At 41.9% G+C, this 26,608-nt stretch overlaps 1 protein-coding gene across 1 annotated transcript in view; it reads left to right on the top strand.

The window, feature by feature from the left end:
• PRKAR2A (protein kinase cAMP-dependent type II regulatory subunit alpha) overlaps positions 1-25,086 on the top strand; it is a 111,667-nt gene extending 86,581 nt beyond the window's left edge. Inside the window, exons 7-11 of the mRNA XM_019416755.2 lie at positions 4,613-4,714; positions 4,883-4,957; positions 17,250-17,315; positions 20,327-20,468; positions 21,167-25,086. Coding sequence (XP_019272300.1) covers positions 4,613-4,714; positions 4,883-4,957; positions 17,250-17,315; positions 20,327-20,468; positions 21,167-21,300 — 519 coding nt within the window. The 3' untranslated portion in view covers positions 21,301-25,086. The remainder of the gene's footprint in view (positions 1-4,612; positions 4,715-4,882; positions 4,958-17,249; positions 17,316-20,326; positions 20,469-21,166) is intronic.
• The last annotated feature ends 1,522 nt before the right edge of the window (positions 25,087-26,608 follow it).

Here is a 26,608-nt window from a genome sequence, read left to right as displayed (position 1 = left end):
AACAGCAGAAAACATATAGTAAAGTGGTAGACTTAAGCCCTAATATATGAATAATTACTGTAAATATAATGATCTAAGTATATCAGTTAAATGACAGAGACAAGTCTGCATGAAACTCACTCAAATAAATGATGTAAGTATATTGAAAGTAAAAGGATAGAAATATATATATACACACACACCATGCAAACATTAACCAGAATAAAGCAGGAGTAATTATATTAATATCAGATAAAATAGACCTCACGGCAAAGAAAGTTACTGGGGACAAAGATTACATAAACATTACATAATAATGAAAGGTTTAATCTGCCAAGAAGACATAGCAATCCTAACTATGTATACACCAAACAACAGAGCTTCAAAATACATGAAGCAAAACCTGAAGTAAGAATTGAAAGAAGAGGGGCCTCTGGGTGGCTCAGTCGGTTAAGCGTCCGACTTCAGCTCAGGTCACGATCTCACACTCCGTGAGTTCGAGCCCCGCGTTGGGCTCTGGGCTGATGGCTCAGAGCCTGGAGCCTGCTTCCGATTCTGTGTCTCCCTCTCTCTCTGACCCTCCCCCATTCATGCTCTGTCTCAAAAATAAATAAACATTAAAAAAAATTTAAAAAAAGTAATTGAAAGAAGAAATAGGCAAATTCACAATTAGTCTGCTGAAGTGCAGACTTCAACACCTCTGTCTCCAAAGGTGGTGGAACAACTAGACAGAAAATCAGGAAGGATGTGGAAGAACTTAACAGTATCGTCAACCAAAAAGATCTAATTGAAATCTATAGGACACTCCATACAACAACAGTAGAATACACATTCTTTTCAATCAAGCCTATGGAACATTCACCAAGACAGACCATATCCTGGCATATATAATAAAACTTGACAAATTTAAAAGTTGAAATCAGACAGCATATTCTCTAACCACACTGGAAGAAATCCAGGAATTAATAACAGATAACCAGAAAATCTCCAAACACTTGGAAATTAAATAACACATTCCCAAATAACCTCTGGGTCAAAGAGAAAGTCTCAATAGAAAAAAAAAATATTTTTTAACAAATTGAACTGTAAAAGCACCTACCTCATGGTTGGGGTATGAGAATTCAGCAGGGGCATAAGACAGGCAGCCTTGGTGCCACACAAGGTAGGGGCTACAGAATGGGGACACCTGCTCACCATGATCGTGGTGCTGCTTATCACCATTCTCGTCCAGAAGCTTCCTCTCCTGACATCTCTGCCTTGTCTTTCTACTTTCTAGCCTTATCCTTTGCAGTCTTTTCTTCCTTTCGCTTCTGTCTTAAGTGGCCTAACAATATGCCCTTCTGAACCTGGGTGGCTCAGTTGGTTAAGCATCTGACTTATCTCAGGTCGTGATCTCATGGTTCATGAGTTTGAGCCCAGCTTCCCGCTGTCTGCTGTCAGCGTGGAGCCTGCTTCAGATCCTCTGTCCCCCTCTCTGTCTGCCCCTCCCTCCCCTGCTGGTTCTCCCTCTTTCTCTCTCTCTCTCTCAAAAATAAACTTAAATATATATATATGCCCTTCTGGCCTCTGCTTTTCTCCTTCTTTGTTCACGTACTTAATAGCCCAAGCCCTCTCAAAAGCTTTAGAACCACCTCCAGGATAGTGACTCCCAGAACGTCCTCTACAGCCTGACTTCTTACTTGTAACTTGTAAGGTCTTGGAAATGCCTTCTGAGGCCAAAGCAGGGGGGTATTCTCAAGTTGGATTCTACTTTCTTTCCCTTACTGGGGGCAGCTGCCACCATGACCACTACACTTAGTCCCGGCTCCCACTTTGTTTTGCTAGAGTAAAAGTCGATAGAAACCGTCTTAGGGAACACTTGCAGTCACAGGAGAGGGCGGCATTCCTTCTCTTTTTTAAACTTCAGGCTCTTTGCTGGACTCTGAACACTTGCTGCCTGCTGGAGCCACTATTTCACGGTTCAAGTTTCCTCTTCACAGCTCCATTGGAAGTTCCCAGAAAGCTGGCTTGGTGTCTGGTGCTTTTTCATGCCCTCTGCAGCCACGGGAGCTGGCCTTGCACAGCAGAAGGAGGGAAGTAGGGGCGCCTGGGTGGCGCAGTTGGTTAAGCGTCCGACTTCAGCCAGGTCACGATCTCGCGGTCCGTGAGTTCGAGCCCCGCGTCGGGCTCTGGGCTGATGGCTCAGAGCCTGGAGCCTGTTTCCGATTCTGTGTCTCCCTCTCTCTCTGCCCCTCCCCCGTTCATGCTCTGTCTCTCTCTGTCCCAAAAATAAATAAAAAACGTTGAAAAAAAAATTAAAAAAAAAAAAGAAGGAGGGAAGTACACGTAGAAAGGGTTGGAACACAAATAAGTCACTGTGAGAGCTATCAGTTGTTTTCTCTTCAGCTAGAAAGAGTTTGCTATTGCAATTGTAGCAATCTTTGTGACTTTATAGGTGGGTGTTTTAAATACTGGATTTTTCTGACAATGCCTACTCAAAGAGAAGGAAGAGAATTTTATAATTTCCATTTTCTTACTTCTGATTGCTTGTCCTCTTTCCATAGCACTCATGCCTAGATTGGCCCAGAAAACATGTAGAAACTGAAGTCTAAAGATAGTAGAGTAATATTCCACAGTATGACAGTAATATTTTAAATGATACATCCCTAACCTTGGACTTTAAAAAAGTAGTGGCAAATGATGCAACCCATTAGAACAATCCAAGATTGAATGGCTCTTTTCAAGCAGACAGATGGAGAAGAAATGGAACAGAATTTGGCTATATACTGGAGAGCAGACATGACTTGTACAGCAGTTGAGAGGGAGGGTTGCAGTCCGCCATAGCTCATGCTAGGAGTATAAGGCCTGTCTGTGCCCTCAGAGGTGCGTATTATTTCCATTTTAGGATATGGCAGTCCTAGCCAGGGAAGCCATGGGGCTGGGGTTAGAGGTTTGCAGGGCTTGGGCACCAGGTTGAACAGAGTTTCAACTCTCAGGGAGCTGCATGCCTCTAACACTTGGGGGGGATGTAAGGGAGGGGGTGTCATGCCTGTGACTGTGTGATCCCCAACATGGCTGTATCTGGTTGGTGTACTTCAGTCTGACTGCGCATCAGAAACCCTAGGGTCTGTTGTGACCCAGCATCTTTCCAGGGGAGCCTTCCCTCTCCTTCCCACTCCACCCCAGCCCAGGAGACACATGAGTCCAGCCTGGCCAGGCACAGTGCAAACTGCCCAGCCATATGATTAGTTAGTTCATCTAGGGCAGGGGACGCAGCGTGAGCCAAGGAGAGTCAGGCCAAAATCTGATTGAAACCTCTAGGGAAGAGAAATGCCTGCATTCCCCAGGCCTGGGAGTTGGGGGGTGTGGGTCTAGAACTCCTGGGGGCTGTGTGGTCAGCACCTTCTGCACAATGGGTCCATGAGGAAGAAAGCAGGCAGGCAGCAAGAGATGCAGGACTTTTTAATTAGTTCTGTGCACAAGTATGTTCCCTCTAATCTGAGCCAGTTTTACGGTGACAATGGCCTGATACTCACAGATAGACAATGTCCTGAGCAGCAAAGCTGTGAACTCATGTGTAGGCCCTGCAGAGGGAGAGGAGAATCATAAAGCAGCAGATCTAGGGTGGACCTGGGCATCTATATTTTTAAAAGGCTCCTGGGTGATCTCAACTCAGTTGTCTTCTGTGTGGTGTCTCCACCCCACTACCACCCCATCATAGAGAATACTAAAATAGAAAACCTACAGTTAAACATCTCCTAACCCCCTTGCTGTGTTTCATTCTGCTGGCCTTTAGGATTTCATTATGTACTCTGAAAGAAAAAAAAAAATCTTTCCACTCCCGACAGCCTGAGGTGGACAAAAGGTACAATTAACTTAGATACAAGAAACCTAAAACTAAGCAATTAACCTTCTCCTGACTGTGTGTCCCTCCCTACACACATATACACGTATCTGAGAGGAGCCTGGCTATAGCTCTGGTTAGCCTTGCCTCCATGACTTGCTGGGGTCGAATGACCTTTCACATTCCTGCCTCCCCTCTCTCTCCATTAATTTAAATCCTCCCCTTACTCTAGGTCTCCCCAAAATTTATATTTTTGCAACAAGACTATCTTTGATTACTCCAGCCTAACTGTGATTAGGGACACTCTCTCCCTCCTGAGAATTCTCATGACACTAACTCTTGTCTTTACAGTTCACCTAGCACATTTCATATGCTGTCTTGGACTATAGCTTTTTTATTCCCACATATTTTATATTGTCTCCCCATTGAGATTGTAACGTCTTTCAGGGCAAGAGCCCTCAGATTGTTTTATCTCCTTTTTCTAAAGGTGCATCTTTTCACATTGAACAATGACTGTGAGCTTACAAGTATTCGATTGGGAGTTTTGTATTTTGTATTCTATTTATGACCCATAGGTGGCACTCATGGAGTACCAGATAGCAAGCAATGATGTGTGGGACATCTGTCTGACACAACAAGCTACAAGTCTTTTTCTTCCAGCGATGACTCAGATTAAAATGTCATCAAACACTCAGTTGGCCCGGTACATTCCATGGTCCTCTGATATTTGCTGTCACCCAGTTAATTAAACCATCCATAGATGTTCTCTTACAGAGGCATTTACCAGAATTTTCATGTTCTTTCTTGTAGGACCGTGTGACTTTTAGAAGAATCATAGTGAAAAACAATGCAAAAAAGAGAAGGATGTTTGAGTCATTTATTGAATCTGTGCCTCTCCTTAAATCACTAGAGGTAAAGTGTATGAATAAGAGTCTGTTTATGGAGATTTAAGATTTAAAACTAATCTATTAAGCTTTCAAATTGTACTATTCTAACCCATTTCTGTGTTGTATAGATATCATTTGTGACTTTCAGTTGAGGTCTTTTCCTTAGAGTCTGTGGGTATGTCCATTGTTTCAGGTGTCAGAACGAATGAAGATTGTGGATGTAATAGGAGAGAAGGTCTATAAGGACGGAGAGCGCATAATCACACAGGTGAGTGGGGCCCTGTGCAGCTCCTTTCCTGAGAGAGTCAACCCTCCTGAAGGACTAGTGCAACCCTTGTCCTCTCACTTTGGGAGCTCATGTTGCCAGCTACTAGGGCACACTTCCTGCAGAGTCCTCTGAAGCCCGTTGATGTTCCTCTCACGGACATATGCACATCTCTTGCCTCCATTCACCTTTCTGTGGCTTCTGGTGTTTGTTCTTTTGGACATAGTTCTCTTTTGACCCTGAGTAAACTTCATCCATTGGTGTTAAAGTCTGGAGAAAGTTGAAGGGTTGTGCCCTTTACCTTCTATGTTTGGCACAAAGGTGCCCTCTTAGTCAATCCAACACAAGCCAGCCTTCAGTCCTCAGTAATTGATCAGATTTGTAAGTTGTCTTTAATGTTTCCTTTGTGCCTTTCTCTCTTGTGACTTTTGGATGCTGTGAGGATCATCACACAGTGACCTGGATCGTTGTGATGAATACTGTGTAATAATTTTCCTTGTCTGCTCTGATGATGTTTTTAATTATGTGTAAAGACTTCTCCAGGTGTAACTTCTGCCTGTGGTTTGGTAAGAGCACTGGGAAGATACCTGGTTGGCCTGGGTTGGGTAGTGTTCCCCATTATGAAGCCAGAGCTGGGGCTAGGAGGAGGAAAGACAGATTGGTGAAGCCTAAATCCTGAGCCCACCCCTGTACCAGGCTTATTAATCACAGCAGGCGAGAGAGAAACTCCCAGAGAAAAAGGACTAACAAAAAAACTATATGGCCTTTTGAAATGCCTTTGTTTTCTAGGACTCCTGCTGTTAATAATTCCTTCAATTAGAAATTAGTTTGATTCTCTAAACACTTATTACAATATACAAGTAGGACCAGATATAAACACTATAATGAAGGAATGTGTAAATGACAGTGAGAATGTAGGAAAGGAAGTATTCTGTAATGTTTTGTAGGGGAAATGCCATTTGGGCTGGGCTTAAAGAATAAGTGCAGCTTCAGCAGTTGAGGTCAGGGAAAGGTCTTTCAGGGCAAGAGAACAATATGAACAAGGCCTGTGGGTGTGAGCTGTGTTCCAGGACAGGTGTCCTGGTATGGTAAGAATGTAGCACTGAGTTGCAGGAATGGGACCTGTTGACTAGTCACATTTGCTTCTGAACCTGAGATGCTTTAATTTACTCCCAAAGGGCCTTCATGTCATCCTGAAAGCCCCAGGCCTTCAGGAGGTATGTCAGCAGGTTTTTAGAAGGTATGTCAAGAGGTATGAGAAGCTACAGTGTTTTCTGGAGTGTCTGTGCTCTTGAAGATGAGAGTGCTAGATGGTGCTGAATGGGCACAAATTAAGATGACCTCAGCTTATTATAGACCCCTTTTGACAGTGTCCCTAGACAGAGGTTTCCAGGTGAGGTCCCAAGAACAGCAGCATCAGTGTCATCTGGGAACTTGATAGGAATCATTAGAAATGAAGTTCTTGGGCCCCACCCCAGACCTACTGAATTAGAAACTGTGCTTTATGTTGTTCTGTTTGTTTTGGCAGCTTTGTTACAGTGTATTTTATATACAATAAAATCACCAAATTTAAGTGTACAATTCTAGAGTTTGGTAGCCATCCCTGCAATCATAGTACAGGGCATTTCCGTCACCCCAAGAAGTTTCCTCACTTGTATTTGTAGTCGATCCCCTGCTCCACCCTCTTATTCCTGGAAGCTACTGATTTGCTTTTCAACACTACAGAAGTTCCTTTTCTAGAATTTCATATAAATGCAATCATAATGTGGTCTTTTGTGTCTGATTTCTTAGCACAACGTTTTTGAGACTTTTTTTTCATGTTGTATGTGTCAGCAGATAGTTTATTTTTATTGCTAAGTAGTATTCCACTGTACGGATATACCATAATTTATCTTTCCATTCACCAGTTGAGGGAATTGGAGGTCTTTCCAGTTTGGGGCAATCATGAATAGAGCTGCAGTGGACACTTTTATACAAGTCTTTGTGTGGATATATGTTTTTATGGAATTGCTAAGCCATATGGTAAAAGCATATTTAACAACCTGCCAAACCGTTTTTTTTTTAATTTTTATTTATTTTATTTTATTTTATTTTATTTTTTTATTTTAACGTTTATTTATTTTTGAGACAGAGAGAGACAGAGCATGAATGGGGGAGGGTCAGAGAGAGGGAGACACAGAATCTGAAACAGGCTCCGGGCTCTGAGGTGTCAGCACAGGGGCCCGATGCGGGGCTCAAACTCACGGACCGCGAGATCGTGACCTGAGCCGAAGCCGGCGCTCAACCGACTGAGCCACCCAGGCGCCCCCCAAACCGTTTTTAAAATGCCTCTACCACTTTGCATCCTCCCAGCACTGTACCAGAATTCCAGTTGCTATGCATCCTCATCAACATTTAGTATCAACAGTCTTTTTACTTTTAGCCATTCTAGTGGGTATGAAGTGGTGTCTCATTTTGGTTTTAATTTGCATTTGCCGCATCTTTTCCTGTGACTGCTTGCCATCCTTATGTTTTCTTTGGTGAAGTTTTTGTAAATCTTTTGCCCTGTTTACAATTAGGTGATTTGGCTTCTTATTATTAAGTCGTAAGAGTTCTTTATGTGTTCTAAGCACAAATCGTTTATCAGGCAGATGATTGGCAAATATTTCTTCCAAGCTGTGGCAGTGCCTTGTCTCTTAATTTTCTTAATGGCAGTTTTTAAAAAGCAAAAGTTTTTAATTTTGAAGAGTCTAGTTTGTAGTTTTTTTTTTCTCTTGCAGTTCATTCTTCTTGTGTCCTATTTTAAAAGAATCTTTGCAAGGTCAATAAAATTTTCTCATAATGTTTGCCTTTAGGCCACCATTCAATAAATATCATGTGAGACAGATGTAATTTAGAATTTTTTTAGCAGCCAAGTTTTTTTCAAAAGGTGAACTTAATTTTAATAATATGACATATTTAACTTAATATCTTTAAATAATACCATTTCAGCATCTAAGTGATATAAAAATTTAATGATGAAATATTTTATATTCTTTTTTTTTCCTCAGTCTTCAAAATTCAATGTATATTTTGTACTTACAGCACACCTAAATCTATAGAAGCCATATTTCAAGTGCTCCATAGCCACATGCTACTATGTTGAGCAGAGTGGTTATAGATATCTCCTAGTTTTAACTCCTACATTTAGATCTGTGATCCATTTTGAGTTAATTTTTATGCTGTTGTAAGGTTTTTACAAGGTTTTGCATGTGGATGTCCAATTGTTCCAGTACCATTTGTTGGAAAGATTATCCTATCTTGTTGCCTTGACACTTGTACTGAAAACTATTTGGCCGTATATTTTTGGGTCTATTTCTGGTCTCTGTTCCATGGATCTACATGTCTGTCTCTGTGCCAATACTGCACTGTCTTGATTATAAAAACTTTTTATACTAAGTCTTAAAATCAGATAGTTTAAGCCCTCCAAAATTTTTGTTCTTTTTCATAATTATTTTGGCTCCTCAATGCTCTTTGCATTTCTGTGTATATTTTAGAACCAGCTTTATACTTTCTACCAATGAGATTTTTCAGGGGGGATTATGTTGAAACTATAGATCAATTTGGGGAGAAATTGACATTGTAACAATAGTGAGTGTTTTGTGTCAGTCTCAGGCCATCAGTAGTGATGCTGTCAGCTAGGAATGCCTGGGGCACTCACCTCGTCCTGTACCACTTCTCAAAAGTCCCCACAGACATTTCTCCAGAGCCAGTGTTGTGTCTGGACTGGCCCTTGTGGTTCTTGTTATGACTGCAAGGCTTAGCAACAACCATGAAGGAACTTTGAAAAAACAAAGTTTATTACTCACAGATCCTGGAGGGTATATGGCACACCCAGGGCCACACAGTGAGGTCACAGGGTGGGGGTGGGGACCTGGAATTCTGTCTTTATTGGGGATGAGGGTGGGCTGCCCAGGGTTTGGCAGGTTCTCTCTTTATTGGCAAATTTAAAACGTAAGAGCAGGAATTAGGGTTGTGGGAAGAGAAAAGTGGGGTCACTCAAGTGGTCAGTTTTCTGCATTTCTCAGGGCTTTCTAAAAGAGAAACTTCATGGGGCACCTGGATGGTTCAGTCAGTTAAGCGTCCAACTGTTTATTTCAGCACAGGTCATGATCTCATGGTTTGTGAGTTCAAGCCCTGCATCAGGTTCTGTGCTGACAGCACAGAGCCTGCTTGGGATTCTCTCTGCCCCTCCCCCACTCGCGTGCGCGCTCACGCGGGCTCTCTCTCTCTGTCTCTCTGTCTCTCTCTCAAAATAAATAAATAAACATTTAAAATAAAAGGGAGACTTCATAGGTGGGGCAGCCTGGCTCTTTATTTAGTGTGGCTGGCAATATGTTTATTCAAGGTAGGTGTCTTTGAAATGGTTGCCTCAATAATCAAAAGCTTGATGTCAGTCACTTACATTCTAATCAAAAAAGCTTACTGTCAGTGGTTCATGAACTTAGTATATCTCTATGTAGGTCATTTTTTTTTTTTTAATGTCTATTTTTGAAAGAGAGAGCAAGCACAAGGGAGCGGCAGAGAGAGAGGGAGACAGAGGATCCTCTGTGAGCTCTGTGCTGACAGCAGAGAGCCCAATGTGGGGCTTGAATCCATGAACTATAAGATCATAACCTAGCTGAAGTCGGACGCTTAACCGACTGAGCCACCCAGGTGCCCCTAGGTTACCTTTTACTTTTTCTCTGTAGTATTTTATACTTTTCAAGTCGTACACATCTTTGTTAAATTTATACCTGGATATTTTACATTTTTTACGATATTGTAAGTGGTTTTCCTTTCTTCAGTTTCTAATTATTTATTGCTAGTATATAAAAATACACTTCAAGGGGAGCCTGGGTGGCTCAGTCGGTTAAGTGACCAACTCTTAACTTCAGCTCAGGTAATGATCTCATGGTTCATGAGTTTGAGCCCCCATCAGGATTCATGCTGTTAGTGCAGAGCCTGCTTGGGATTCTCTCCCTCTCTGCCCCTCCCCTGCTTTCTCTCTCTCTCTCAAAAATAAGTAAATAAACTTAAAGAAATTAAAAAAAAAAACTTGGTGAAATGTTTGAAAAGCATTTTCAAAGGTTTTTGAGAGAGAGGAAGGATATCACTATGAGAATTGTGTTCTCAGAGTATAGTTCTGGCATCAGTGAAAAATGAATTGGCTTCAGTTTCATTGAGTAATCAAGGAAATGCAAATTAAAAGCCACAATGAGAACTATTTTCTTTTTTTATTTTTTTTGATGTTTATTTATTTTTGAGAGAGAGAGATAGAATGAGAGCAGGGGAGGGGCAGAGAGAGAGGGAGACACAGAATCTAAAGCAGGCTCTAGGCTCTAAGCTATCAGCACAGAGCCCGATATGGGGCTCAAACTCACAAACGGTAACATCATGACCTGAGCCAAAGTTGGATGCTTAACCAACTGAGCCACCCAGGCTCCCCAGTGAGAACTATTTTCATACCTATTAGTTTGGCAAAAGGTAAGAATCTGATAATTCCAAGATGTAGCAGGAAGTTTTATTCACAGTGAATAGGAGAATAACTTAGCTGAACCCCTTTTGAGAGAAGTTTATCCTTATTCTATAAAGCTGAATTTACTCTATAATCCAGAAATGTACTTTTTAGATGTTTTCAGAGAAATACCCTCACACCTCAGAAGCTGCTCTGCCCTTCCTAGTCACAGACCTCTACTATGTCTCTATGCTGACTTTTATCATAGTCATATATTTACTTTGCTTTATAATTTTTACCACCTGTGTATAAACAATATGGCTAAGTCTTGCTGTCTTTTTCTTTAATTTCTAAATTGGAATTAGAATGTATGTATTCTTTTATTTGTACCTTCTTTTGCTCAACATTTCACCCACATTGTTGTGTGCAGCTGTAGTTTGTTGGTTTTCATTGCTGTATAGTATTCCAGCATGTAAATAAACTATTTGTCTTCCCACTGCTGATGGAGATTAAGTGTGTTTCTAGTTTTTAGCTGTTATTAACAAGACTTCAGTGATTACATTGATTTGATTTTCAAATCTTAAAGCAGCCTTGTGTTGCTGAGATAAGATAAACTGACTTGGCCATTGTGTAGTATCCATTTCATATGTTGATGAATCCAATTTGTTAATATTTTGTTTAAGATTTTCTGGCTGTGTTCCCAAGTGAGGCTGATATGTAATTTTCCTTTCTTATAGCAGCCTCGTCAGATTTTGATATCAGGGTGTTAGAATCGTAATGGGATTCTATTCTCTTACTATTATCTGAGGAGTTTGCATAAGACTAGAATTCCTTGGATATCTTAAGGAACTTAGTGATGTTTCTTTTGTGGGAAGATTTTTTTTAACTTATTTCAGAGAGAGAGAGAGAGAGAGAGAGGCAGAGAGAGAGGGAGAGTGATAATCCCAAGTGGGCTCCATACTGATGGTGTGGAGCCCAGTACAGGGCTTGAACTCACAGAACCGTGAGATCGTGACCTGAGCCAAAACCAAGAGTCAGACGCTTAACCAACTGAGCCACCCAGGTGCCCCTGTGGGAAGATTTTGACCACAAATTAAGTTATTAATTGTTAAACTATTTAGGTTTTCTATTCTTCAGTGTGTTTTGGTAAGATCTATTTTGCTAGGGATTTATTCATTTTATCTAAAATTCAATGTTTTTGGCACAAAGTAGGTCAGAATGTTCCTGTAACACCTTTTAAATATCTACAACATCTAGAATGATCCCATCTTAATTCCTGATATTGTCGTTTTGTACCTTCTCTTTTTTTTTATTGTTCAATCTTGCAAGGGGCTTACTAATTCTTTCAGTCTGTTTTAAGAACCACTTTTTTGCCTTTTATTAATCTGGTTGAATGTTTTCTATTTCATTACTTTCTGTCTTTATCTCATTTCCTTTCTTCGACTTCGTTTTGCTATTTTTTCCCCAGTTTTCTTGAATTGGTTGCTTAGCTTTTCACTTTCTAGCCTGTCTTCTTTTTCCAATATGGGCATTTTAGTATTTTTTAAGTTTATTTATTTATTTTGAGAGAGAGAGCACAGGAGGGGCAGAGAGAAAGGGAGAGAGAGAGAATCCCAGGCAGGCTCCAGGCGGCCAGCACAGAGCCCAATGCAGGTTCTCGAACCCACAAACCATAAGATCATGACCTGAGCTGAAACCAAGAGAAGTTTCCCTACATCCCTGAAGATCAGTGATGGCCATCAGCATTTAGAGATTGCTGCCCTAAGCCCCCTTGGACAGTTGTGCTTGGATGCTGTGACTCTTCAGCACCAGCATGCCAGCAGCTTCTTCCTACAGCCCAGCTTTCTTCACAGGTCATTATGTCTGAGGATGGGTGCCTTGCTAATGCAGGTGTCCAGCAAGGACCCAGATACTGTGGAAAGAACAGAAGCCACTGCTTATTGAAGGGGTTGGTGGGAGGCTAGTGTGCATCTCTGCCTGTCTCTAGTTGTTCTCTAGACCACATATGCTGTCAGGGAGGCCCCTGGCCAGCTGCCCACTTCAGAGTTTTCTTTTATTTCATCCTTTCAAGTTCATCAACACAAATTTTTATCTCTGGGTTTTTTTTTTTAATGTTATGCTTATATACTTTGTAGTGTTTTCATAATTTGCTCATTTATCCTAATTGATGGAATGTTTTACCTGTTCTCTGGATGATATGGACAGAAGTTGGTTTGTACTTTATAAAAAGTATGTTTCGGGTGCCTGAGTGGCTCAGTCGGTTGAGCGGCCGACTTCAGCTCAGGTCATGATCTCGCGGTCCGTGAGTTCGAGCCCCGCGTCAGGCTCTGTGCTGACAGCTCAGAGCCTGGAGCCTGTTTCAGATTCTGTGTCTCCCTCTCTCTCTGCCCCTCCCCTGTTCATGCTCTGTCTCTCTCTGTCTCAAAAATAAAAATAAGTGTTAAAAAAAAAAATTAAAAAAAAAAAAGTATGTTTCATGTATTCAGCATTGAAGTACCATTTTGTTGGGGTGCCTGGGTGGCTCAGTCGGTTAAGCGTCTGACTTCGGCTCAGGTCATGATCTGGAGGTTCGTGGATTAGAGCCCTGCATTGGGCTCTGTGCTGACAGCTCAGAGCCTGGAGCCTGCTTTGGATCCTGTGTCTCCCTCTCTCTCTGCCATTTCCCAGCTTGTGCTCACTCTCTCTCTCTCTCTCAAAAATAAATAAACATTAAAAAAAAAAAAAAAAGGAAGTACCATACCATGTCCTGAATTAGAGTTTCGGTCATTCTTAGGATGGGATATGGATCCTATATCATCATTTGTGAAAAAAAGACATTTATTTAATATAAAGCCCAGTGAATTTTAGCATATGGTTGGTAACATAGTGCCTGCCGCATAGACATTCAGAAGCTGTTTATTGAAACACCTGATATGTTCACAAAAAATATAAAATAGGAGGGCACCTGGGTGGCTCAGTTGGTTGAGCGTCTGACTTCGTCTCAGGTCATGATCTCGCCATTTTCGAGTTCAAGTCCCACATTAGGCTCTCTGCTGACAGCTCAGAATCCAAAGGCTGTTTCAGATTCTGTGTCTTCCTCTCTTTCTCTGCCCCTCCCCCGTCGCACTGTGTGTGTGTGTGTGTGTGTGTGTGTGTGTGTGTGTGTGTGTCTCTCTCAAAAATAAATGAACGTTAAGAAGAAAATGTTTTAATAAAAAAATTATAAAAATGTAAAATAGCAGTACCTGGATGGCTCAGTCAGTTAAGTGTCCGACTTTGGCTCAAGTCATGATCTTGCAGTTCATGAGTTTGAGCCCCACATTGGCCTCTGTGCTGACAGTGAGGACCCTGCTTGGGATTATGTCTCTCTCCCTGTCTCTCTTGTGGTCCCCCTCTCTCTCAAAATAAATAAATAAACTTTTTAAAAAATGTAAAATATAGTCTGGCTTCTTTACTCCTAAATATAGAATGGAATGTTCTTTCTGTGAGATGTATACTCAGATGCTATTAGCAGACAACAATTTGAAAAGCAGGAACATTCTTCCATTGAGCTCCTGTTTTTTGCTGCTGGGGTAGTCATCTCATTCTGCTCTGTCTCCCCTAAAAACTGAGAGGCATCCTGCAAAGTCTGAACAGCCAGCTTGCATGCACTATCTATCACTGGACCTGAGGGAGGCAGGAAATATCTCTCCTGGCCCATCTCTGTCTCAGCCTAACCAGGCTGTTTCATGAGGCTGGAAATGCAAACAGTACCCCTCAGATGCCTCAAAAATAGACCATTTTCAGTTGATCATATCATTATTCATGGTTTCATTTTTAATTTTTTCTTCTTTTTTTTTAAATTTTTTTTTAACGTTTATTTATTTTTGAGACAGAGAGAGACAGAGCATGAACAGGGGAGGGGCAGAGAGAGAGGGAGACACAGAATCTGAAACAGGCTCCAGGCTCTGAGCTGTCAGCACAGAGCCCAACGCAGGGCTTGAACTCACGGACTGTGAGATCATGACCTGGGCTGAAGTCGGACGCATAACCGACCAAGCCACCCAGGCGCCCCTTAATTTTTTCTTCTTAAATTGTTTGTGAACTATGATAATCCTTTCAAGTGATGTATTAGCAAATTAGTAAAATTAAAAGGCTCAGGGGTGCCTTGGTGGCTCAGTTGGTTAAGCATCCGACTTCGGCTCGGCTCATGTTCTCATGGTTCGTGGGTTCGAGCCCCGCTTTGGGCTCTGTACTGACAACTCAGAGCCTGGAGCCTGCTTCAGATTCTGTGTCTCCCTCTCTCTGCCCCTCCCCTGCTTGCTCTCCCTCTGTCTCTCAAAAATAATAAACATTAAAAAAAAAAAACATTAAAAAAAGAGGATCAGAGATGGTCCTTCCTCTGGTCCAGAGAAAGAGAAGAGCTTTTACCTAGGCAAGCCTCATTGTTCCTCGTGGTCTGGATAATATTTCTTCCCATTTCCTCTCAACCTTGAATCCACCAGCTATTCCTCTACCTCCTATGACAGTTATTTATCTTCTGAGCTTCTGAGGAAACTCTTCTGTAAAATGGGGTAGTGATAGTACCAATTGTATTGACTTCTTGGGCAATTGCATGAAGCAGTCAGTGCACATGTGGTACTCACCAGAGTGCCTGCTGGGAGTGAGCTCTGTTAGCAGAGCACAGCATTGTTAGCAGATTCTCTTTTATTTGAGCTCCCCTGTTCATCAGGCTCATTCTTCACACCCTGTAGACATGCCTGAGTCTTTCTTCAGAATACACTCACGTTCCTCCACTCACTGTTTTCGCTCCAGCTACCAGCTTCTCATCCCTTTCACAGCCAGGCATATTAGAAGTGTGGTCTCACAGTGTGGACCAGAGGAAGCCAGACATGATAGGCCATGTAGGATTCCATTTATATGAAGTTCAGGAACAGCCTTACTTTCCTTAACAGGAATTAAGGAAAACTGCAAGGAGAGAAGTCAGATACGGTCACCTAATAGTCGGAGCAATGGTAGTTTTGACTCGATAAGGACCCTTTTGGAGGCCAGAAAGGTTTTCTGTTTTGATCCAGGAGGTGGTCACACAGGTGCATAAATGTGTAAAAATTCATCAGGCTGAAGCCTTGAAAAATTAGCACTGTAAATTATGGCTGTTACACATCTATCTAAACAAAAAGAGCTCAGGTACCACCCTTCACCACCTGTCACTTTTGTGGCTCATCCCTACCACTCACCACCCTCTTCTTGGTCACCAGAATGTTTTTGCACACTTGAATCTTTTCTTTTTAATTTTTTTTTAACCTTTATTTATTTTTGAGACAGAGACAGAGCATGAACGGGGGAGGGTCAGAGAGAGGGAGACACAGAATCTGAAACAGGCTCCAGGCTCTGAGCTGTCAGCACAGAGCCCGACGCGGGGCTCGAACTCAAGGACCGTGAGATCACGGACGCTTAACTGACTGAGCCACCCAGGCGCCCCGCACACATTTGAATCTTTATCTTGACCTCCAACAGCACTGAACACTGATAATCCCATCTTCCTTTGTGAAACTCCCTTCTTGGACCTAGAAGCAACCTCCTGGTGACCCAACCTCTGGCTTCCCCTTAGTTTCCTTCATCAACTCTCAGGGAGCTATTTGGGTAACACTAGAACTTCATGTTGATTTAGCTCTGCTGGGCACAGGGTACCTACCCAACATGGCAGCACAGAAACCCACAGACAGCCCTTTTTAAAGCTGTGCTTTTTACTCACATAAAGCAATGATTATTATCTAATGAACTGGGACTAGATTAACTACTTAAGAATGGCAGCCTCAGCTGTAAGATGTCCACTTGGAGATCTGTGCAGTGGCCAACGACACTTAAGTCTTAGGAAAATTCAGAAGTATAGACTCTACTGAAGACATAAGACCCACATGGAATGAGAACACAGGACTAGTATTGAATTATCCAGTGTAGATGGTTGTTGCCCCACACGTTAAGAGGAAGGGGTCAGATACTGAAGTTGGCCTGCAATCCTCTTCTCAGTGTCTGCTTGCCTCTCTCCCCTCATTCCAGCCTTTGCTCAGATCTCACCCTCAGATGAAACTCTGCTGTATACTGTAGCCATCTCCTTCCCTAGCACTCCAGATCCCACATTGCTCCCTCACTGTAGTACTTAATTGCCTTCCAACACAACAGTATAATTTGCTGATTCATTATGTTGATTGTTTACAGTTTGTTTACCATATTAGACTGTAATTTCCACAAGGGTAGGGATATTTGTTTTGCCCACTGATATGTCTCACATGCCTAGAACAGTGCCTTGGCACATAGTAAGTACTTAATTACTTGTTGAATTACCTGAATGACTGGTTCAGCCAAGTGGTTTAAAATCCAAACAAGTGAAAGAAAAGCCTGAGGCTTATAAGGTTGACATCAACCCACATCACAGTACCTCCCTCCCCAAGGCAGGGCTTTCTTCAGATCCACACTGTCCTCTGGAGGGCTGCATTATCCTTGAGCCCCATGCCCAGAGGTAGCCAGGAGTCACCTTGATATTGTCTGTGGCAGCCTTGGCGACTGGTCCCAGTCACAGGTTTCAATAGCAGACTAACATGAGCAGCAAAGATAGTGATGCTGTGCGCAGTTGGCAGCCTGGGCATATTTGTGGAGAGAAATGTGAATATTCCATGTTAGGAAGTGAGAGATGTGTCAGTCATAGTTGGACTGAAGTCCCTGGTGACCAGGATCCTCTCATTTTGTTCTGAATTTGTTAGGCACTGATTACTTTGTAGAGTTGAAAAATAAATACAAATTGGAGTTTGAGCAATGAGAAAATTATCTATTTCTGTGTCCTGTGCCAATATATAGCTCTGATGACCTCCTCTCCCTTTCCAGGGTGAAAAGGCTGATAGCTTCTATATTATAGAGTCCGGCGAGGTGAGCATCCTGATCAGAAGCAAGGTGAGTCTGTGTGTGACGAGGCAAGTTATACCAGGTGCATGCACAGAAAGTAGCTGTTTGCTGTAAATGGGAAGTGTGTCTAGTATCTAGTGTCATTGTTATATGAGGCATGTGACTGGCAAAGACCCATGTTTAAGTCCCTCCAGTGATAGGGATTTAGTATATTTCTCTTTGTTCCTATTGCCTTTGCATCTGTTACATAATTAATAATATGAGAAATAATGGCTACAAATCCATAAGAAAAAGATAAATACCCCTAGTAGAAAGTGGGGGGAATACATGATAAAGACATACATGTGGGTGTTGAATATGAAAAAAACTTCCTTTCTAGAGCACTGGAAGGGGAGGTCTGTAGGACCATTGTTATCATACCATTTCATGGATAGGAAGACCTAAAATGACCAATAGATAGGAGGAGTAATCCTTATCATAAATCCGTCCTCACCAGATTTCTCTGTTCAAATTTTTTTTAAGAATATGGAATATTTAGGGGCACCTGGGTGTGGTTCACTTGGTTAAATATCCAACTCTTGATTTTGGCTCAGGTCATGATCTCACAGTTTGTGAGATCAAGCCACGCGTCAGGCTCTCAGCACCAAGCCTGCTTGGGATTCTCTCTCTCGCTGCCCCTCCACAGCTTACACTCTTTCTCTCATAAAAAATAAACATTTTTTAAAAGAATATAGAATTTGTTAAAATAGTTAAATATAATACTGACCTAATATGAAGTCTCTTATAGAATATCTTTAGTAAAGGTTATATAGAGAAGGATAAATATGATTACTCCCTGTAAGGTGGCTTGATTTGTGATTAAAAATGGATCTGCTGTTTCACATGAAACAATAGGTTGAAACATCTATGTTCTTTTACTTATTGTTTTTGGACTAGTGATACATGTTTGCATATTTCTCAAATACTCATTGACACCTCCTGATCACAGCCTAGTGGTGTTGGGTGTGTGGGACCAGCAGCACTGTGGCCCTGGGGGTTGGGAGAGCTTGTCAGGAATGCAATCTTAGACTCTGCCCCAGACCTACTGAATCAGAATCTGCATTATAACAAAACCCTCAGGGGGCTGGTGTTCACATGACCATGTGGTAAATGCTACTCTGGAGAAGGGACTAGGTGGGCACATAAGTGTCTGCAGCCCCAGAGAATGCTACAGAAATTGGAAGTGGAGTGTTGGCTCCAATGGAGCAGATCAACTGCAGAGCAAACAGGTCAGGGCAGTAGTGTGCAAGGAAGGTTATTTGCCTATAACTTAAAGTAGCTCTTAAAGATTGAGACTAATTCTTTTTTATTTATTTATTTATTTTTTTAAATTTTTTTTTTTAACGTTTTATTTATTTTTGAGACAGAGAGAGACAGAGCATGAACGGGGTGGGGTGGGGGCAGAGAAAGAGGGAGACACAGAATCGCAAGCAGGCTCCAGGCTCTGAGCCGTCAGCCCAGAGCCCGACGCGGGGCTCGAACTCACGGACCGCGAGATCGTGACCTGAGCTGAAGTCGGACGCTTAACCGACTGAGCCACCCAGACGCCCCGAGACTAATTCTTATAAATAAACTCTAAATAATCTTTTTACTTAAACAAATTATTGCTTAGCTTGGCAAATGGATTTGTAAAAAAAAAAAAAAAAGCAAAACCAAACAAAAAACCTCTAGATATTAAATATAATATAGTACATTATTTTCAGTAATTTGATAAGCATAAATTACAACCTGCTCGATTTCTTAATACAAAGTTAAACCACTAAATTTCCAGGTTGAACATTATAAAAAATTGTTTTTAGTTACTCAGCTCTTCTAAAAAAATGTGTGGTGGTAGGGGGGGAAACCACTAACTTAAACTGTTTTTTTTTTTTAATTTATTTTTTTAAATTTACATCCAAGTCTTTAAACTATTTTTTTTTAAATTTTTCTTAATCTTTATTCACTTTTGAGAGAGACAGAGCATGAGCGGGGGAGGGGCAGAGAGCGAGGGGGGCACAGAATCCGAAGCAGGCTCCAGGCTCTGAGCGCTCAGCACAGAGCCCGACACGGGGCTCGAACCCACGAACCATGAGATTATGACCTGAGCCAAAGTCAGATGCTCACCCGACTGAGCCACCTAGGCGCCCCTAAACTATTTTTAAGTTTGTTTTTGAGAAAGAGAGTGTGCATGTGTGCATGAGGGAGGAGCAGAGAGAGAGAGGAGAGAGAGAATCCCAGGCAGGCTTGTTAGTGCTGAGTCCAGTGCCAGGCTGTACATGAACCTCAACTTGGGGCGTGAACTCAGGAACCAAACCCATGAGATCATGACCTGAGCTGAAATCAAGAGCTGGACACTTAACTGACTGAGCCACCCAGGTGCCTTGGGAACCACTAACTTAAGATGCAGACAGTACCTAAAAAGAAAATTTGTCACTGTGAAGTATTGGCCAAGAAAGACATGATCTCAAATCAAGAAGTAGCCTAGGATTGTGACTTTACCTAAGAGAAACATTGACATCATTTAGAAGGAATTTGCAAATGACCTGTCTTTTCCCCTGTGCCTCAGAAGTCAGCATCTACCAAAAAGAGAGCATTCATATACATATATGTATGTATAATAAATAAAAATACATAATAAATATATTTATGTTAATATATAATATACTGATGTTATATAATCGTGTAGTATATATTAATATTATATTATATATATATATAATTTTATATATATATATAAAAATCTTCCAAAGAAAATGGTCTGCTCTTTACCTCTTGATATTTATCCATTACCTCTAAAAGGTTGTTAGGAATTGGATGAAGCCCGAGGTAAAAGCCAGCTCCTCTAATTAAACCAGAGACTAATTAGCCCATGCAGTTTACATGGTGCAGTAATTAGCCCATGCAGTTTACATGGTCTCTGCAGAGTGAATGTCTAAATAATTGTGTTAAGTGTACTGAGACGGGACTGCAAGTGTGTGTGACTGGACATGTCCAGCTGTGATTCTGGAATCAGTCTAGGTCATGTTTTCCACCTGCCCTAGACTAAAGCAAACAAGGATGGTGGGAACCAGGAGGTCGAGATTGCCCGTTGCCATAAGGGGCAGTACTTTGGAGAGCTTGCACTGGTCACCAACAAACCCAGAGCTGCTTCAGCTTATGCAGTGGGAGACGTCAAATGCTTAGGTAAGAAAAATAAATTCTTTATGCATAATACTTTTTTTTTCTAACATGCAGTATTTTTTTCCCAGCAGCAAGCCTTGACTCCACCAGTTCTCTCACACACCCAGGCATGAACAGCTTGTGGGACCAACTAGAAATGGGTATATATCCTTTAGCAATACAGCAGTATAGCCTGTGAAAAGAGCAGAAATGGAGGCAGGTGTCCAGGATTCTGTAGGGATCAAGAGAAAGGTGCTGCCAGGCTCTGCAAAGTCACAAACCGAGATGACACAGTCAGGCTGTACTCACGTAGAAACATCCCTCCTTTTTCCAGGTGCCCAGGATCCCACAGTCTTATCCCCTGTAACGTGAATGGGTATACTTAAGAAAAAGTTTGCGGGGCGCCTGGGTGGCTCAGTGGGTTAAGCATCCGACTTCGGCTCAGGTCACAATCTCGCGGTCCGTGAGTTTGAGCCCCGCGTCAGGCTCTGGGCTGACGGCTCAGAGCCTGGAGCCTGTTTCCGATTCTGTGTCTCCCTCTCTCTGCCCCTCCCCCGTTCATGCTCTGTCTCTCTCTGTCTCAAAAATAAATAAACGTTAAAAAAAAAATTAAAAAAAAAATTTTTTTTTAATTAAAAAGAAAAAGTTTGCATGTGGGAAATGACTTTGAATTAATGATGTAGAGAATTCATTCTCTCGTGCACCTCTTTTTAACAATGCAGTTATGGATGTGCAAGCATTTGAGAGGCTTCTGGGGCCGTGTATGGACATCATGAAGAGAAACATCTCACACTACGAGGAACAACTGGTGAAGATGTTTGGCTCCAGCATGGATTTGATCGATCCCGGGCAGTAGGTGTGCCACACCACAGAGCCTTCTCAGTGTGACACCAAAACCTTCTGGTCAGCCACAGAACATACATGGAAGACAGACACAACAGAACTGTTCCTGCTGTTGCCACCGCCACTGCCATTGCTATGGCCGTGGGCATTTAGAAAACTTGAAAGTCAGCACTAAAAGATGGGCAGAGGTTCGACCCATACCTCCTCCACTTTGCTTCTGAAAGCCCATTATTAGACCACTTGTAATGATTATTCCAACCCAGTTGTCACATCTTTCATTCAAAACGGCATGTCTCTCCAACAATTTAAGTGCCTGATACAAAGTCCAAAGTGTAATCATCTTCCTTTCCTCTCTGGCTGCTACTGTTGCTGTTGGAAGTCACCACAGGTCTGCACAAACCTGTGTATAACTGTAGACACCCACCCCCGACCTTTCTCAAGGGAGGAAATGTTGTAGCCCTCGATCTTCTCCTTTGTCCTTTGAGAAAGTCCACACGTTTGTTCACAATTGTAGCCTTTGGTTTTACAGTAGAAAATGGCAGCTGGTAGGACCGAGGTCTGTGGTCCTGTGGCATTGTACTGTCTGCTGACAGCTATACCCATGACAGCTGTCTCCAAACTCACAGTGCTGTTTAGGAAAGGGCCCTGCCCAGGGCCCAGCAGGTCAGTGCGCCAAGGCACACCAATTGGTCATGAGGACCTGTGTTAGAGCAGAAAATTTGGGTTCAGCACATTCTTCACGTAGCAGAGAGCCAGGGAAGGTTTTCTGGGTTGGGGTGTTTTGTTCTGTTTTAGTAGGTTTTGTTTTGTTTTATTTATCTCTGTGCAGTTTGCATGAGTGAATCACTATGCATTTCTAAGGAGCCAGGGTCTGGACGTGCCATCACTTTATCTGACCCAAATACTTCCCTGGGCGACTCCTGCCATCTTGTTCCCAGTTGTCCCTACCAGCTAATGGCGGTGTGCCAGCAAGAGGTTGTACTACTACAAAGAGAGCCCTTTCCTTCTACTCCGGTGTTATCACATAGCTTTGCTGTTGAACTATCAATTTTAAACTCTTTAAAGAAGAAGCAGCTATTTTTTTTTTTTTTGAAATAAAAAAAAAAATTATTTCTGTGTTTAGGGAATTCTTATTAGACCTATTCGCGTGTATCGTTTGTCAGCTGACTCAGGCATTCATCCTGAAGATCAACGCTTTGTTTTTAAAAATCAGAACTACTCACAATTTCATAGAATTACTGTAAAAACCTTTCTAATTAAGGTGTTGGGATATTTGGGGTTCCAATTATTAACCCCAGAGGAAAGTAATTTAGCTTATTTTAAAACTTTTTTAGCCTTTTAATTCTATCAGGTAGAATGCTGATGAATTATCCTAATTAAATATATTTCAGAATGGATTTTTTTTTCCTTCACAATGACTTAGAATCAAGAAACTACAAGAGATCCTAAGAGTAGTGTGAAGGCTGCATAGAGATAATTTGAATGTTGTAGCCAAGTTTATATTAAATCAAGAGGCCCTTCCCAATATGATTTATTTTTTAAATTTGTGTAACTCAATAGATCCCTAAGAGATCACATGCTGGGGCTTGAGTCATTCCTGTTATAGATAGTGATGGAGCCCACATGTCACTTCCATTGTCCACATAAGCCAGGCTCTCTGCTTTTGCCATGGACAGTGTGGTGGAGAGATTTCCGGAAGGGTGACCTACCACAACTTTGGTCAATTCTCCCTTTTTCTTGCGTTCTGTGATGTGAAAGCAGAAGGACTCTTTTCACACTGCCCTAGGTAGCCTGCATCGCAGGTCTCAGAATCGTGAGAGGTTGTAACTAATACCCCAAAACAGGCAGCTAGCACTGGGAAAGCCCATGTGGTTTTTCCCACGATTTTCCAAGGTTGTTCTTCTCCAGGGTGTTGCTTTATTATCAAGTAAGTTAGGAAAGCAGATCTTGCACTTTAGCAGACAGGAATCACCCCTGTTTATTCCAAAAGTGGCAGGTACATTGAGCTTTAGGAGCGTCACAGAGGTCTGGCCCCAACTATGTGAGGACACTGTTTAGATACTGAGCAGATGCCCTCTTTGTACCCCCCATGCCAGCTTTAGTTAGGGCTGGCTGTGAGCTTAGTGCCAGAGTCACTCCTGCAGGCTGCTAGGCATGGGCCTTTTCAGCCTGCCTCCTTGCACATCCCAGTTCAGTCTTCCTCTTCACAGAAGCCTCTTTGATACCCCCAACTCACTGATGGTTGCTGTTTTACAGCGTAAAATCCATCAGTCTTAAGTCCTCCTGCTCTAACTACAGATTGATACATAGATCATGAGTCCAAACCGTCACTGCATACAGGGCCCTTTGGGGGTTTGGCTTGAGGAAGACCTTAAAAGGACCAGGGTGAGTGAAACAGGATACAACCATTACCAAGGTGCCAGGAGTCTGACAGTGTCCCAGTTCTCTTTGCAGCATGGAGATTCAAAGGTGGCAGACCAAGCTCAGCTGAGGGCTCTAGTGTCCACATTATGTCAGGCAAGCCCTGAACTGTTGGGTGAGCCTCAAGGGGAGGAGCATATTAGGAAGAGATCCCTGTGTTAATTGTTTTACATTGTTCTCTTCCATGGGTTAGAGCTTCATGCCCTCTTTCCTGGATTTTAGCTATTGTTTGGAATGGTAAAGAATATTCCTGAGAGCCTTGAGGTCCAACCTACAGTATTATCCTTCCTTCTGGCCCCAGTTTATCACACCCACTGTCTTCTTTTGGCTGTATTCTCTGAAGAAAGGGTTGAAGTGGGCTATCCTCTTAGTTGATAGTCTTTATATATAAGTGCTATAGATTCTCAAGTGAGAGTGCAGTTTTTCTTTGAGCAGTTTAATGAGTGAATTCAGCAGCAAAGTGGCAAGAAATGGCTCTGTAGCCAGGAAGGGGTCATGTTCATCCTCTTATTGCCCAGATTCTCTGCTCACAATGGTAGTCAGTGAGAAGTGCCGCTGGTGCCCAGCAGCACCCTGGGCACACAAAATTTCCATGTCATGTTGCAGTGTAGAAACAATCTTCTCTCATTTCAAAAAAGTGAAAACACTTTTGCACAGAGAAGAAGGGAAAAGACCCATGAACGTCATCTTTTAATTTTTGTTTTCAGTGGGCTAATGTTGAAATTTTTGTTCTTGACATGTACTTGTAAACCATTCTTGACAAGATACAAGTTGTTTGGTTTTTCACTACAATTACCTCTTGTTCCTCCTGTCTTGACTGCTGACGTTCCTCAATGATTCTAATGTCTATTTTATGGGAAGCAGCCTTCCCCTGTGGGTTTCCTTTTACACACTGCAGGGCTATCTTTATACGTAAAAAAAAAAAAAAAAGAAAAAGAAAAAGAAAAAAGAAAACTGTCACTAACCTCATGGGGGATTTGCAGAAAACCATTTAGCCCACCTTGAGCAAAAGGTAGATTCCTCATTGTTTTCTTAAGCTCATTGTAATAAAAGAAATCTAATTCAGCATTATTGTGCTACCTCAAAGGTAAAATGTTTTAAGGTCTTTTTTTTGGTCCTGAGTTCTACACATAGTGTTTGAAATGTCTGTCAATTGGAATTGTTTTTAAATCGTTGGGGACAATCTTATTTTAACTGTTTTACACTTACATTTTAATCTCAGAAGAATGAGTGATTAGAAAGTGATCAATTCTTGCTCTGTAGTATTGAACATATAATTAAATCATTGTTTGCCATAAACAAGGTTGGGTTTTTTTAAAAGGAAACTCTAGGGCTCGGCTTTGCTCTTGGTTAATAAAGGCTGACAAATCATGTCTGACTTTCTGGTGCAGCCCTGTGTTGTTTGTCCTCTCATTTCAGGGTTCCAGGCCATAATAGTACCCATCTGGCAGATACATTGTTGGGATTGGGATGTGAGCTCTTGAAAATTAGAGAGGAGACCTAGGAATATGTATTAGGGTTCTCCAACAAGAACCAATAAGGATTGTGTGTGTGTGTGTGTGTGTGTGTGTGTGTGTGTGTGTGTGTGTAAAGAGATTTATTATAAGGAATTGACTCATGCAATTATGGAGGCAGGCAGGTCTCATGATCTGTATGATGAGCTGGCAAACTATAGACCAAGGAGAGCTGATGATTAAATTCTAGTCTGAATCTGAAAGGTTAAGAACCATAAGAGTTGATAGTGTAGTTCCTTTCCAGAGGCTGGCAGGCTCAAGATTCAGGAAGAGCTAATGCCCCAGTTTGAAGGCAGTCAGGCAGGAAAATTCTCTTACTTGAGCGTCAGTCCTTGTGTTATATTTGGGCCTTCAACTAATTTGATGAGGCCCACCCACATTGGGGAGGGCAATGTGTGTTACTTAATCTACTGATTTAAATGTTAATTTCATCCCAAAACACCCTTACAGAAACTCCCAGAACAATGGTTGACCAAATATCTAGGCACCCCATGGCCCAGTCAACTTGACACATGAAATTAACTATGACAGCATGGTATTTGAGTTGTTGAAGATGGTGTGGAAGGGCATCCAGTATATCCCTTGCAGGGAAGATAAACTCACCAATGAAGCTCAGCGGAAAACTCCTGTCTGGCAGTGTTACTTCTACCATTTCCTTCTCGGTAACGTGGCTGTAACAAGAACTAGCAATGATTCTGTGATAACTCAGTGTGCCTGCAGTTTCTTTCCAAGTGACCAAAAGAAGCTGTTCTACGATAAAATCGTGTTCCAGTTTGATCTTGCCTTGACCTGGTGGTACACAAGCGTCAAGTAGTGGGTGAACATACAAAATATCCCCTAGGGGCTCAAGAAACTAGTAGTTGAACTCTCTCAAAGCCAAAATGGCCTTTAAAATTAAATGGTTTGGCCTTTGTGGTTTTAGTGGTGGTGTTGCTATGAACAGTTATTAAGCGCCAGGACAATGTTAAGATCATATTGTTCACAGTCTCAGAGTACATGTCACTTGAGGACTTTGCTTTCTTGAATGTTCTAACATGAAGCTCTGAATTTGCCCCATCAAAGGTACCTGAATATATCCTCGGTGATCTTAGTGCATTCATTTTATAACAGAATTAAAACAGTTTACTTATATTGTGATTAAGGAATCTGTGGTTGTCTCATAAGGCATCATGTTAAGTATAAATTTCGCTTCCTTTACCCATCTCCTCTACAGACAAATGCTCCGTCACAGATGACGGCACAGATACTGTTACCTGGTTATATGGGGGATATGCAGATAAAATGCAGGGTGTTGACCAGGAACATACTGAATAATAACCACTTGTGAATTTAGATGAGTATTACCCAAGTTCTAAATGAGAGTGTTAGAAATTCGGTCTGAACTCA

This window comes from Panthera pardus, unplaced genomic scaffold (genome assembly GCF_024362965.1).
Source record: "Panthera pardus isolate Hobbes unplaced genomic scaffold, ASM2436296v1 HiC_scaffold_8, whole genome shotgun sequence".
Lineage (NCBI taxonomy): Eukaryota > Metazoa > Chordata > Mammalia > Carnivora > Felidae > Panthera > Panthera pardus.
This window is presented reverse-complemented; position numbering and strand designations above follow the sequence as displayed.